Source organism: the organism of the source record quoted next, unplaced genomic scaffold (genome assembly GCF_019419815.1).
Source record: "Pyrus x bretschneideri cultivar Hongxiangsu unplaced genomic scaffold, Pyrus_bretschneideri_v1 Contig38, whole genome shotgun sequence".
Taxonomy (NCBI): Eukaryota; Viridiplantae; Streptophyta; class Magnoliopsida; order Rosales; family Rosaceae; genus Pyrus; species Pyrus x bretschneideri.
This window is the reverse complement of record NW_025999701.1, coordinates 1,089,449-1,104,369: the sequence shown is the minus strand read 5'-3', so window position 1 is coordinate 1,104,369 and position 14,921 is coordinate 1,089,449. Positions and strand designations below refer to the sequence as shown.

The 14,921-nt window shown below is 35.6% G+C and overlaps 2 protein-coding genes across 2 annotated transcripts; one reads left to right on the top strand and one right to left on the bottom strand.

Annotated features, from left to right (window-relative positions):
• Window positions 1-637: 637 nt before the first annotated feature.
• Window positions 638-6,276, top strand: LOC103946563 (organic cation/carnitine transporter 4). Its single transcript, XM_009357284.3, has 2 exons — window positions 638-1,173; window positions 4,961-6,276. The coding sequence occupies exons 1-2, from the start codon at window positions 720-722 to the stop codon at window positions 6,148-6,150; spliced, it is 1,644 nt and encodes a 547-aa protein (XP_009355559.2). The 5' UTR covers window positions 638-719; the 3' UTR covers window positions 6,151-6,276.
• Window positions 6,277-7,144: 868 nt separating this feature from the next.
• Window positions 7,145-8,267, bottom strand: LOC103946564. The gene is made up of 2 exons (XM_048564196.1): window positions 7,723-8,267; window positions 7,145-7,400 (listed from the first exon to the last, which is right to left on the bottom strand). The coding sequence occupies exons 1-2, from the start codon at window positions 8,031-8,033 to the stop codon at window positions 7,349-7,351; spliced, it is 363 nt and encodes a 120-aa protein (XP_048420153.1). The 5' UTR covers window positions 8,034-8,267; the 3' UTR covers window positions 7,145-7,348.
• Between the last annotated feature and the right edge of the window lie 6,654 nt (window positions 8,268-14,921).

The following is a 14,921-nucleotide window of genomic DNA, read 5'->3' as shown; positions in this document are numbered from 1 at the left end:
CTCCCACGCTTTTGGCAGGCTATCAGCACTAATTATTTCTAGCAATTTTTCAAAGACTTTGTGACAAGTATTTAAAACCGTTTAATTATTCGTCTCCGTCGGCGTCAAGATCTCGTATAAAATAAGCAAACGACTTATGAATGATCGAATCAACGTATTAGGTTTGGGACTAAATTGTAGAGGAATCCCAGTGAGAGTTTAAAGCCCTTTCTTACCCAGACCCACCTCTGTCCTTGAGATATTGAATGACGAAGAACAAAAGAATAGTTATTACTTTCATGAAAAATGGGGTAATGCAAAGGAAAGAGATCCCAAAAACATTCCGTAATCTTCACAGGCCGCCCCTAAGTCCCTACCTAAGAGAGACACTTGCGCCATTATAATGACCGTGTTGCGATAATAATATATATGTTCAAGTTTATCTTCACGTGACATTATATAATTCGTACGAAACGTCTGAATCACAGTCTACCTATATAATGTATATACTTCTCTAAATAATACCTATGCGAGTCAAAGACCATGATCCAACAAATCAACGGCTGGAGCTCCATCCACGTGTCAAGCCAAAAGCATCACGCTTCTAGTGAAAAGGGAAACACAAGCGCATATATATACGAATACATGGCAATTTAGCCACCACCTCCTAAAACCTTCGACATGGGAGACGCCGCCACCACCACCTCTTACATAAGAAATTAATTAGGCCAATTTATAACATGCCCACCAGCTCGTCATCATCGTCATCTGATTCGGGAGGTGATCAGAGCCCTGACGAGCTCCGGTCGCCTCTGCTCTCCAATGCGAATAAAGCCGTCGGAGAGACTGAATCAGAGAAGCTATGCATCGACGACATGTTACAAAAGTATTGCGGGGAGTTTGGTCCGTACCAAATGAAGCACTTTGTGCTGACCAGCTTGGCTTGGGCTCTGGAGGCATTCCACACCATGGTCATGATATTTGCGGACCGTGAACCGGCTTGGCGGTGCTTGGATGGAGCAGCTGGTTCGGGTTGCGATGCCAGGGCGAAGACCGTTTGTGGACTCAAACCGGGTTCGTGGGAGTGGATCGGCGGTCTAGGAAGCTCGACCGTTGCTGAATGGGGGTTGGTTTGCGAGGAGAAGTATAAGGTTGGGTTGGCGCAGGCCTTGTTCTTCGGCGGCTGTATGATTGGTCAGTTATCCTACTCTTCCTCTCCCCCCCAAGTTTATCTATTGCTTTGTTAGTTTATAATTATTAAATCAAAACACGAGAAGATATAACATATAAGATAAACTAGAAGCAACGGTGAAGGTTTAATTACGTTTTCGGAACAACTTGTTTGATAGCGAATTTGTGGATGATAAGATGTTTGCAGTGCAGAGATAACAAGCACACAAATGCAATACACATTTTTTTTCCGTCTTAATTTTACTTTCCATCCTCAGCGTTTTCGTCTGTTATAAAACTAAGATTCATGATTTAGGAAGATACAATCAACGTTAAGAACTACAAATATCGTCCAAATAGTTTAATTTTTAATACATCTGCATGCAGACATTTTTCAATGATTAAGCAATTGCAGCACATGGTATGATCTGTCTTGACTAGTTTTAGAAGATAGTTTAGGTTTTTTCCACTTGTGGATTTCTGGGAGAAAATGAGATATTTGTTTAATTGGTTTTGTAATGGCGATAATAAAGCAGTTTATAACTATTTGTTTTGTTCAAGTAGTTTATACCTTTGATAATATTTAAAACTTTAACCTAACAGATAAGTCAAATTGTTATGACTACCTGTATGACTTGGTCCAATTACCCCACTCTTACTTTGTAAAATATTCTTTGTATTAAAAAAAAAAAAAAAGTTTTAACGAAATACTGTTCACTTTTAACGAAAAATCATATTTTTACATTTCCCTAATACTATTCACTACACTTTTTTTTATTGATCTTTTTTCGTTAAAACTAAAAAAAATTTAAATTTTTCGTTTGTTTTCCTTAAAAAAAAAATGCATAAACCACTTAATTATTACCTTGCTGAAAAATTCGTTATGGACTCTTCTTGATTGCAAAATGGTAGTTTAGAAAGTTACGGATGCACCATGGATTTGGATTCCCTTACGGATAGAAATAGAGAAGAAATTTTTTTAATATGATCGAAAGATAGGTATTTTTATACAAGTGGTGAAATTCTCGTATTAAAATATGAATAACATAAAAAGAAAAAAATTTCTTTACTTATATAATAATATGTGATGTACCACTTGTGTTTATTAGATTAATATGTCGAGATTATACTAGTTAGATAAATGCTAAGAAGAGTTTCTCCAAAACAAGACTTTTCATGAACTTTCTGTCATCTTGGCATTATATTTTATTATATTAAAACAAAAAATAATTTTAAATTATAAGATAACAGAAAGTCTTATACTTATATTGTCATCATTATCACTAGCAGCTGGCAGAATATGCCTGCCAGAAAGCAGTAAAATATATATAAATTATAAAGATACATACTAGTGGTAAATAAAACATATAACATAGGTTAAACCAGACCGTAAAACAAACAAATTAATATTTGGAATTTGGAGAGGAACAATCTAAGGTACTGACACGATAGCGTGAAATTAAGCGTGGAGTCAAAATATGCGGTTGCGGATGCGGCTCCCGTGTCCGCATGCAAATTTAAGAAATCAAGATCGCTTCAGTTTGTTTGTTGGGTTTCATCGGCGTGATAATATGGGTGTCATTTTTGTCCATTTCGTAAATTTATATGGAACAGGTCTATGGTCTGACGTGTTCTTCTCGTTTAGCTTGCTATATATCATTTTATATAACAGAAAAGGTTACGTTCAATTTTCCCTCATTCTTTATCTTCATAACAAAACATATGAAAATTGCAGTCCCATGTTGATTAGAACATGCACTTGAGTTCGAGTTTCTTTTTTTCTTTTTGTACGATTAGATGAATTCATGTTCGTAACTTTTAGATCCATCATAGTTCACTATAGACACCGATATTAATATTAACTTTATAACTTATTTTTAAGTGTTAAGTTTTGTTACAAAAAACTTCCATAATATTTGTTCTAACAGTCAAAAATTAAGAATAACTTAACTTGTAAAAGGTAAAAATAAACGAATAACATCACTTAAGACGTAAACACTTGAAAAATTTGTAGACAATTTTACATGGGGCCTACTCACATGATAAAACATGTACGGTGCCATTTAACCTTTATCTAAATCTGACAAACTAGAGAGAGATCCACTTCTTTCACCTAAAAAAAGAGCGAGAAGATGCCACTTTACTAAAAGTAGCGAAGATAAGAAGCAAAAACACTGAAAAACAGTGGAGATGCTGTCGATCGTTCTTTTCATAAAGTGAACTCAAATGTTCTGGACCAATTTCAGACTTTTCCACATAAAGGGGCACATCCAAATGCAGGCTTTATGGAATGCATTGTTGAATTTTTTAGGTCAATTGGCTGAGGGTCCCTCCAACAACTTCGATACTGTTTCTATTTTATCATCTGTCCAATCTTTAGATGTGGAGTTTTATTACAAAAGATTTCGGTGTTCGTTAAAGTGAGGTAATTCTATTTAAAGTACTCTTATCTCCCCCACACGTGAGACCCCATTTTATGGGTCACATGTAGAAATCCACATCAGTAACCACATGGAGCGAGTGGGAGCTCACCCATCGCACGAGGCCAAATGGGAACCCACCCAATCAAGTGGCATCTTTGGCCTACGTGAACATTGCGCAGGGCCAAAAGGAACCCACCCAATCATGTAGCAGTACCAGCTCATTCCTTGGTTATGATACCATGTTGAATTTTTTAGATCAATGGGCCGAGGGCCCAATGCAACAACAAGCATATCCGTTCATGCTTACTCAAGAGTACTTCTTTGGCTTTTAACTACTAAACTCTAGTTTTGAATGATTATGTCCCACATTAGTTTACCTTTTAACCTAGCCAAAACAGAATACAAATACTAATAATTTGACCTTAATTTATCTTGTCCTCTCTAACAAAACAATATATTTTAATTTACAGAGAAAATATTAGAACTTAAGGGTAAAGACGAGAGCACACTGTCCTTTATCTTGATTAACTGGCTAATTCATATGCAACAAAAGTAAGAGGTGATAAACGGGTTTACATGGTTGAGTTAAAGATGATTTCATACCAATGAAGCCTGCAAATGCACAATTTAATTATAATCAGTTTCAGAAATTTAAAATAAAAAGTAAAATGTTACTCAACCACCATGGTATTGAATAACATTCATATATATTCATTTTTGCTTTTTTTTTTTCTTATTTTTTTTTGGATTAGACAGTAGATTGAACTATCATTCAATCGAAACAAAACGCATGCATGCAATATCCTAGCAGCAGGCCGTTAGCCCTCGACGGGTAAAAGATCATAGGTTTGATTCGGTAGATGATGAATTTGACACTAAATTATTATGAAAAGCTCGTTTTGTGATTTAGCACAATTTTTCATCTTTTAGTATAAATATATCGTTGTATTAAAAAAGTAAAAATAAAATGAAGAAGAAGAGCAACCAAATTGATAGAGGAAAATTTGGTTAGTGCCCTTTTTGACAAAAATCACTAGGAAGATTGGGCCAAACTACAACATGCCTTCTACCATTTTCCCAATCCATGTTCTGTAATAGGGCCAAATTTCATTATATAGCTAAATACTTGCTGCATATTCTTTTTCTCCTTTTGTTCTTTCTTCAGATTTGATACTGTTCTACTACTTGTGTACGTAAATGGTGATTTGGCTGTATATATATAGCATTTGGTACATTGTTGATATTAATTATGCCGATATTACCAAATTTAGTAAAATTTAGACAATGTACTAAATATTATAAATTAACGCCGTACAATAAACTCTCTTTTCCCAATTATATTTTAACTGACTACTAAGATTAATATTTATATCATACATTCATTTCAGGTGCGGGAGTTTTTGGGCATTTGTCAGACTCGTTTTTAGGAAGAAAAGGCTCCCTAACCGTTGTTTGCATCTTGAACACCATCTTCGGTTGTCTAACAGCACTCTCCCCAAACTACTGGACCCACGTCCTCTTCCGCCTTCTCACCGGCTTCAGCACAGGGGGGGTCGGCCTCTGCGCCTTCGTCCTTGCTACTGAACCTGTCGGTCCTACAAAGCGTGGTGCAGCAGGAATGTCCACATTCTACTTCTTCTCAACCGGGATTGCAATCCTCTCTTGCGTTGCGTATATTTTCCCACAATGGCGCGAACTCTACATTGCCTCCTCAATCCCATCATTGCTCTTCTTGCTCATTGTCCTACCATTTGTCTCTGAGTCCCCAAGGTGGTACCTCGTACGAGGAAGAATATTGGAAGCCATGAAACTAATGCGCACGATTGCAAAGTCCAACAAGAACCACCTTCCTGAGGGAGTTGTCCTAACCCTAGATGAAGAAGCAAGCAATGATACTACTACTACAAATGAGGATGACCAAACGTACAAGGAACTATTGGAGAGCAAAGAAGCAATAAGTGGTTCTCTAATTGATGTGATAAAGTCACCAGTTACCCGAATCCGGTTATTCCTAGCTGTGGCCATAAATTTCTTGTGCTCGGTCGTGTACTATGGTTTGAGCTTGAACGTTGTCAACCTCGAAACCAACCTCTATATCAATGTGTTACTCAACGCTGTGGCGGAAATGCCAGCCTTCACAATCACAGCAATCTTACTAGACAAGTATGGAAGGAAGCCATTAGCAATTGGGACGTTATGGTTTAGTGGGGTGTTTTGTTTTGCTGGGAGCTTGGTGGGGAATGTTGGGATGTGGAAAGTTGTTAGGATGGTGTGCGGGATTTTGGGGATTTTTGGGATGGCAGGGACTTACAATTTGCTTTTTATTTACACCATGGAGTTGTTTCCAACTGTGGTGAGGAATGCAGCGCTTGGATGTGCCACACAAGCCGCACAAATGGGGGCGATTTTGGCCCCGTTTGTGGTGGTTTTGGGCGGGGGTTTGCCATTTTCAGTGTTTGCCGTGTGTGGGGTTGTGGGTGGAATGTTTGCATTTTATTTGCCGGAGACGTTGAATAAGCCTTTGTATGATACAATGGCTGGGATGGAGGATAAGGAGGGTGCTTGCCTGAGTGTGTGAATTTGTCACTTCTTGATTAGAGTAAGTCTGTAAGATTCATGTGCCTTTTTGTTGTTTTTGGGGTGAAGCTCTTTTAGCTAGTAGTTGACAATTATAAATGTTTACTATGATTGGGCTTGACCATCATCGATCCGTCTATTAGACTCTCCCAATCCTTGTGGCAAAAATATGAATCCCTCCAAATTTTAGTCAACAGAAAACCTAATGAACTAGATTACGCACTAGACTATGAGTCACTCTGTTAAGTTGGTGATTCATTTGCGATCTACTGCTGCTCAGCTTATTTATCTCTAGTCTTGCAGGCTCAATGGAAATTGAAACGATACTTCTAATCCTGCTTTACACTTTCTACGTTAAATGTAAACCAGTATTGCCGGTCCATGATGGAATGATATCCAACAGTTTACCATGTATGATTGTATGAACATCTGGGGTTCTGCATCAACTCCTAATAGCATACACCTTGGACAGACTAAGTAGTGATGTGATATAGGAAACCTTGTTTCAAGAATGTTCGAAAGTTCTGTATTAAATTTTGGATTCTCTTCTTTTTTCGTGAAATTTGAAATGTTGATTTTTCTTTTGTTATCGTTGGATTTGAATTTCAGATTTTTTTACTTTTGAAGAGATAATTTTAGATTAAAATTGTTTTCTTTCGAGCAATATTATCTACCCTAAATTGATTTGTGAGAAGAAGAATTCAAATTTAAGTACAAAAGGAGATCAAGCTCTGCTCTAGTTTACGTTGATACATACACTGTACACATCTGCAATTCCACTAAAATTATTAGGTGAGAAAAAATGTCACGCCATGGTCCACGTTGTTTTGGATTTTAAAAATGTCATGTATTATTATAATTGTTAAGATATTTTCAATTAAGCTAAATAAATAAATAAACTCAAAAGTGTTTATTAAAATTAAAAATAGAACAATTTCCAATTAAACTTAATTTCCAGTCTATCATTAAATTATGAAACATAAACCAAATGCAAGTTGGATGAACAATAGGGAAATCTGAATAAATAAATGGAAAATATACAAATGCACTATTCGAGTACAATGGTACAATACAAGAAGGCTCTTTAATTGTTATATATTTTCCTAATTTCATATATACACACACACACTCGCTTCATGATCCCAACCCAGTTTCGAACGTGAATAACCGTCTGTTAATGCAAGTTTCATCCCATGATTTCAAAACATAAAAGGCGTCGGAGAGAACGCCGGAATCGCAAATGAAGCTTCCCTGGAAAAAAAAAATCCCATACAAAATGTAACTAATCAATTTTACAACCAATAATAACGGAAGTGATAATTAATTTAATTTATTAAATTTCAATCTTTTTCAATGATTAAAGATAAATAAAATAAAATAAAATAAAATAAAACTTTATTAAATCTCATTATCTGAAACAAAGAGTGCAAGTATATGGGAAAAATGGGGGTGTGGTTAACATTTTCCTAATGGCAAAACAAACACAACTAAAACGACGTCGTCGTCCCAGGAAAGCAAAACATCCGAAGATTTTACTATTTTGCTATTTACTATATTTTTAGTATTTACGTACCCGTAATCTTCGCCGTGGCTGCGGACCTGAACTCTTGTTCGATCCTGACCGCTCTTCCTTTTCACGGCTCTCTCAATCGCAGCTGTTCGATCCACCACCTTCGCAGCAACGTTATCCTCGGAAATTGAGCTCAGCGACGGCGTCCAATCGGACGAATTTACAGAGCTCCCGCGCTTTCTTCTGCGGCGTAGTATTCGGCTGGGCGCCCTCACCAGCGATCTCGTCTCCTCTGAGAGCGGAGCGGGCTCGCTGTTGGATGTTGTGGGGCGAGTGGCCCCGCAGCACGGGACAAACTCCAACAAGAACTTCATGGCGCAATTTTGCTGTTACGATGTCGATGTGCGTTACCTGAGAATTGTGTGAAAGAGGGGCTCGGAATTGTTGAGGTTTACGGTTTGTGACATCGGCGGGATCTCACTTCCGTCATGGTTATTTGGGTTTCAGGCTGAAGAGACAGAAGGGTTTGGAGAGTGTACTTTGTTCCTGGCTCTCCTCTGGTTTTGGTGGGAGAGCGAGGATTTTATAATGCTTTTGATTTGGAAGGATATGTAGGGTTTTATCCAAATTCTGGTGTTAAAAAAAATTCGCAATAGATGATTGTGGAAAGAGGAAGCCTCCAGTCAGTTTTCAAACATTTCAATTCTCTTTTATTTTGTGACGTCACGATTAAGTTACGTTAATATTTTTTTTTTTTTATAAGGATAATAAGATAAAAAGTAATAATGATATAAAATGTTGACGTAATTTAACCGTGACCGTAGAAATAAAAAAAAATGGAAGGGTGGAAGACAGAGAAGCAAGGTACAATACATAGAGCCCCATGATTTTGATCCATATCAATTCAAATCTACTTCTTAATTACAAAATAATTTTTTAATGGGTAGAAAATGTAAGTAAAATCGTATTTCATAGCGCAGGTGGCATAAAAGGAAGAAACGTTTCATTGTGATTGGAGCACAGATGACACATCAAATGTTTTTATATAAATGGTTTGAAATTTTATTTTTTAAGTTATTAAATTTTTAGCACATATATTCTACTATTTATATAGTAACACATAATATTCTAATCACATTGAAAAATCTCTCATAAAAAGGAGTTTCCATGTTGGGAGGGTTGGGTTTGCTAGGACTAAGGGCATGTTTTACGATGACCCATTTTGTAAGAAATGAGTATTATTGTTATTTTTATTTTTATTTTACTTTTTAATACATCGATATTTTTAAAAAAGAAGATCAGGTAAGCCATAAATTAGCAGCCTAATTAACAATTTTTTTTTTTTGGTCAAAGCCTAATTAACAATTAAAGAAAGAAAAAAATGAGTGGTTTTGGACATCTCATACTTCTTCTTATTTTTTTAAAAAAAAAAAATGGACAACTAGTGACAAGCCACTATAATCCACCTCTTTCTGGAACCGGAGGTTATGGGAAATTTCACCTTGCATATAAGCACAGTCAAGCAAACTCACCAACTTGAAGTATCGAATAGGGGAGCTCTTGTACCTGAAAAATCAATGAAATTACTATGAGCAGTTGTTTATTTCATATTCAAATTCTCCATATTAAAAGGCACGGCAAATCAATTAACATAATAACATGTGAAAGATTTTTCCAAGTTAAAAGACGTGTTTATTTTTAAATGACACAACACATATATTTATATACATGTAATGAACCTTTTAAATACTTCATACAATTACTTACAAACAACATGAACATATATATTTATTAAATTTCGTATATTTGGAATGAAAAAGTGACTTGTAAGTGCCACTTTTCTTATTCAAAATGTGTCAGTTAATATTAGGTTGATTTGTAATTTGCCTTGATCAGTCCGGCACTCGTGGTGGGCAGTAAGTCAAGTTATGAGCTAATAAATCAATATATAATTTTGGTTTTCTCAAAAATATATATAATTTTGACGACTTAATTTCTTTCCTTCCTTGACATAATCAACTCAACCATATGACCTTATTCTTTTGGCGAAATACCCTTGTTTCCAATAAAGTAATTTGCATTGAACGGATTCACTGGCATGCCTCCAAGTAGCATTCTAATTCAATAATTAAAAATCATTTAAAGAAAATCTTACGTATATTTTATTATTGAATGATGATATATTATTAAAAATGAAGCTGTTTCATATACGGTCTTTCTCTTAATTCCGATGATACTTAATTAATAGGGAATAACAGGGTGTGTAGAGTGTAGTGCATCTCTATGACGACGCCGCCTATACAGAAAATATGACATTTTCAATTTGATCATGTTTTATAAAACTCTGGTGGGAAAATAAATTTCAAGATGTTCGGGGGCTACATGATTTGTTTCTAATAAAATATTGTGGAAAGAGGAAGTATTGAAAACACATAGAGCCCCATGATTGTGATCCATATCAATTCAAATCTACTTCTTAATTATAAAATATTTTTTTGTTAATGGGTAGGAAATGTAAGTAAAAAGTATTTTACAGCGCAGGTGGTAGCTGGTAGGGGTGTGCAAGGGACAGAAAAAATTGGCATAAAGGGGAGTTTCCATGTTGGGTGGGTTGGGTTTGTTAGGATCAAGGGCATGTCTTGCGATGGAAAGAAATACGTATCATTTTTAATTTTGTATTTATTAATAATAAAAAATGAAAGACGAATGATTCTGGACATTCCATACCTTCCCACATCTAAAAAATAAAGATATAAAATTACTATGTGCAGTTATTCATTTCTTCATCTTAAAAAGTACGTCATATCAATAATATAATAGCATGTAAAAGATTTTTCATGTTAAAAAGCACATGCCTTCTTAAATGACACGAAGTATAATACTTCACGTAATTATTTACAAACAACATCGCAAAACATGAATTTTTTTTTATTTTTTTAATAAGCACACATAATCGTTACCTGCGATTTTTTAAAGGTTCCATCACGTCAGCCTTTCAATTTATTAAATTTTGCATATTTGGAATGTGAATGCGACTTGTAAATGCCACTTTTCTTATGCAAAATAAGTGTAACTTAGTGTTTGGTTGATATGTAATTTGCTTTGATGTGGTTCGCAGTCCTGGACTCGTGGTGGGTAGTAAGTCATGTTATGAGCTAATAAATCAATAATATAACTTTGGCGACTTAATTTCTTTCCTTCATTGACATTAATCAACTCACCCATATGACCTTTCTCTTTTGGTGCAAAACCTCTCTATGTTCCAACATGACAAAATATACGATGCTTCTCATGGCACCAATTTTTTATACAATAGATATTACTATAGCATAGGAATGGCAGTAGTTTGGTTTGAAAACAAAATACTATATTCATTCCCATAACCATGAAAATTAACCATATTCATAACCGTAAATTAACCATCGATTACCCACTGGGTAATGGATTCCCATCAGTTAACGGTTATATCCATCTTCATTAGTACACAAAATATATTTGCTCAGTTGACGCATTATAATTTAGGATATATTAACATTGATTTTGAATCAAAACTTTTGAACTTTCCCACAAATGCAACTTTTATATTCTCAAGGTAATGAATTCAGTGAATAATGAGTGTGCAAATATATGTGTATTATATATAAATTATATTATTTATTATTCGGATTGGATCCGGATATAGATACGAATCGAGGATCTCTATAACCATTTCCAAAATCATAACAGAATAATATTCACAGTTTTTCCTCATATCCAACATATACCCAAATCCATTCTATTCGGACGGTTATCCATGGTCATTGAGTTTAACGGTTAAAATTGTCATTCCCACTATAGCATGCTACACTATGAGAAAGAATTTTGAATTTAAAATGCAATAAGTTGAAGAAGGAAACCATATCGACCAGATTAATCATCACTTACTGTTCTAATGGCCTTGTTCAAAAATTAAAGAAAGGGGTGTGATATCCACACACCCCATTTTACTTCTCACACACCTTTTTAATTTTTAACCGTCGGATCGAATGAATTGAAGAATATCAACGAACGTAAATTATCAAAGGTGTGTGAGAAGTAAAATGAGGTGTGTGGATAGCACACCCCTAAAGAAATATTTAGAGTGCTTCTACAAGCAATATTACTAAATGCATAACTACCAAAACCTAAATAAATAAAAAAGCATTAAACATGCCCTAAAGAAAGGGAGAGAGGGGGCCATATTTGTTCTGCCTGCGTCAAACCTATAGTTCCATTTCAACTAGAAATAAAGATGTAATGGTGAAGTGTCCAGCAAATTAATTAATTGATGTCAATCGAGGGGCATGCTTATCCAAAAATAGTGAAATGCCCTATTATCCCAGAAGCACCATTTGATTATTGTCATTTTTTCAACAAATTCTTAAACCCTTGTAAATTATAACACATAATTCAGTCTTACTTTCAATAGATGGGTCATAATCTTTGACGTCGGATTGCCACATGACAAAAGGTTACTCGCAGCGCTTTGCCTGCGGCGATAAAGAACTCGGTGGACTACCTTTGGTCCATCCACTACAAACTAACAAATATACTACCCATTTTGGGTATATTATTAACAACTTGACTCAATCAACAAAACGTGCCATATTAAACTTGTTATTTATCGAAATGCCTAATCAGTTATTTTTAATAGGTCTTGTATTTCATAGACCTAATCGCCGTATGACTTAAGTTCAGCGATACTTTTCTTCTCAATGTTAAAAGAAGTTTAGTTCTGTATCTGAAAACCCTCATCTCCTATAATTATATGAAATATAACAGAATGTATAATATTTTGATTTATCAAGCTTTGTTATACACAATCGTGCAATAGTATTATAAGTTTCATCTATGAGACTCATATCAGTTAACAATAATCTGTCACAATGCAAGTGACTAATGAAAGGTTTCTCGAGCCACATAAAAGGTTGTACAATATGCACCTTTCTCAGCAATCCAAATTCATTTCCACCTTCTGATTCTAGCAAACGAAAAGGGTATCTTCTAGTTGGCTCTTAAGACTTCATATATTTATTTCCAACTTTCTACTAGAAAATTCTTTCTTTCTGCCCAAATATTCACTAAATCTGACAGGGCCAGTTGTCCCGAAAAATGCTTGCTACATAGCAGCTGAGAAACGAAGACGCATCTAATACTGTCGTCTTCTTATTCCACCAATAAGTTCCATCCAACCAAAAAAAACGATTGTTTGTCCTAATTCGATGACGAGGCATTAACTTGGAAATATCGGATGTCTGGTCACCTTCACTGTCACAATTTTTCTCGAGTTGCTTCAATGACAAGGCGGTGCTCGACGGCCATTTGGCCATTTCACGAAATTGTGTGAATGCTATTGGCTGACTCAGGCCACACCTGCCCTGGTGTAGTTAATGGCAGGAGCAGCTATCAGAATCAGGGTTTGTATTATTCTTGTTAAATTCAACTGCATTTATAGCCACCATGTGTATGCATCTACCAAAACACACAAAACTTACAAAAGTGCCAGATCATACATAATATGACACTGAAAGAAGACTAAGCAAGCAAAGATTTTGTTTAACTCTACAACAATTACCCAACAACTTGCAACTGGAAAAGGATTGGTTTCGGATAATCCAGGTCGACCAATCGCAACATACCAGATGATCTCAACGAGGCAAGGAAAAGCCGCCTTGACGGGAGCTAAGATGGTTTGGATGGCCTAATTAAGCAACTTGGCATCGAAGAGAAACACGAGAAGAGGGACCATTCTTGCTTAATTTACCGACTTGGGACTAACGGCAACAATTATAATGAGGCTGAGGACTTGGCGTCGATGGGGAAGACAATGGGGACCCTCCGCTGAACTGAGTACTACTGTACTAGTTTAGGCTTAATGCCAATCAGTAGCACTAATCGGATATTGCACAAAGCTGACGATGGAAGCCACATAACTTATAGTTGGACCCATGGAAAGGCCAATAACAATGAACAGCTCGCATCATAGCGAGACCCCAACCTTAGGATTGAACTCGAACTCAAAATTTCAACTAGTGAACTAAAACCGATTCAACTAGTTCTACTTCTATGTACTAGACGAGACATTAATTCTACACAGATGCCTCAAAACCCTGTCGAGGCATAAACCTAAAGTTCAGAGAACCTCAAAACCTGTCGCATAAATTGAAGATACATAACAATTGGTGAACCTTTTTTTTTCGTCAAATGTAGAGAATTCATAAACAAAGTCCCAGCGGACAAATTACAAAGAACGTACCCCTAGAAAGGACCAGCATACACAGAAAGAAAACGACACTTATGCAAACAAAGCATGAGTAATGGTTCTTGATAAGGATTTTACCACTTGCAAAATTAGTTGTAAACGGCTCAAGCAAGGTCGTTTTCCGCTGGCATTATTTAAAACAATTTATGAAAAACCCTAATCCTAGTTAATTAACTGAAAGTAAAGATTGAAAAAGGTTGATTTTGAATTTAAAAATAATAAAATGAATTTTAATAAAAATAGTTTAGGGAAAGCAACTAATAACCAATTAAAAAGGAAACAAATCAAAGAGAAAAGATTTTTAGAAACAAATTTGGGAAAGCACTAGGGTTCCACCGTCACCCTAACAATCGTATGTAGTTCTTCTAATTCCTTATGAATTACACATGTATACTTTAAATGTTAGGTTTTCCTAAAGTATACCCTACTTGGAACCCCAATATATCAACTCCAAAATTGGGCCAAACTAGCTGGATTTAAAGTTTGGACTACTTCTGAACACTTCTCTAAAAGGTCACAAACCCATCTAAGGTCATCTTGGGCTCCAAAAACGCAGTTTAAGCCCAGAAACGACACTTTTCAACAACGCACACGACTCCTTTATTTAATCGCCAGAAAATAACCGCTTTATATAGATTGCTGAAATTTTGACACGAACAAAATAAGGAACACACAAACATCCTCCAATTTGAATCACTCCAAAATTCATCTATTTGGTCATGTTTTGCTCTAGAGAAAGTCGAATGTCCTATATTGAAAATATAAAGCAAAGTATCAAAATTCTACTAAAATAATAACCAAATTATACTAAGAATAAGGTAAAATATATAATATAATATTGACTCATCAATTCTTTCTTACAGCAATTGCAAAAGTTGCAATCCAGAAATAAAAAAAACCCCTCCATAAGGGCTTAAATAGTAGAGACCCAAAAGTGGCTAGTAGAGAAAACCCTAAAAGCCTAGGTAAGACCCATCGCAAC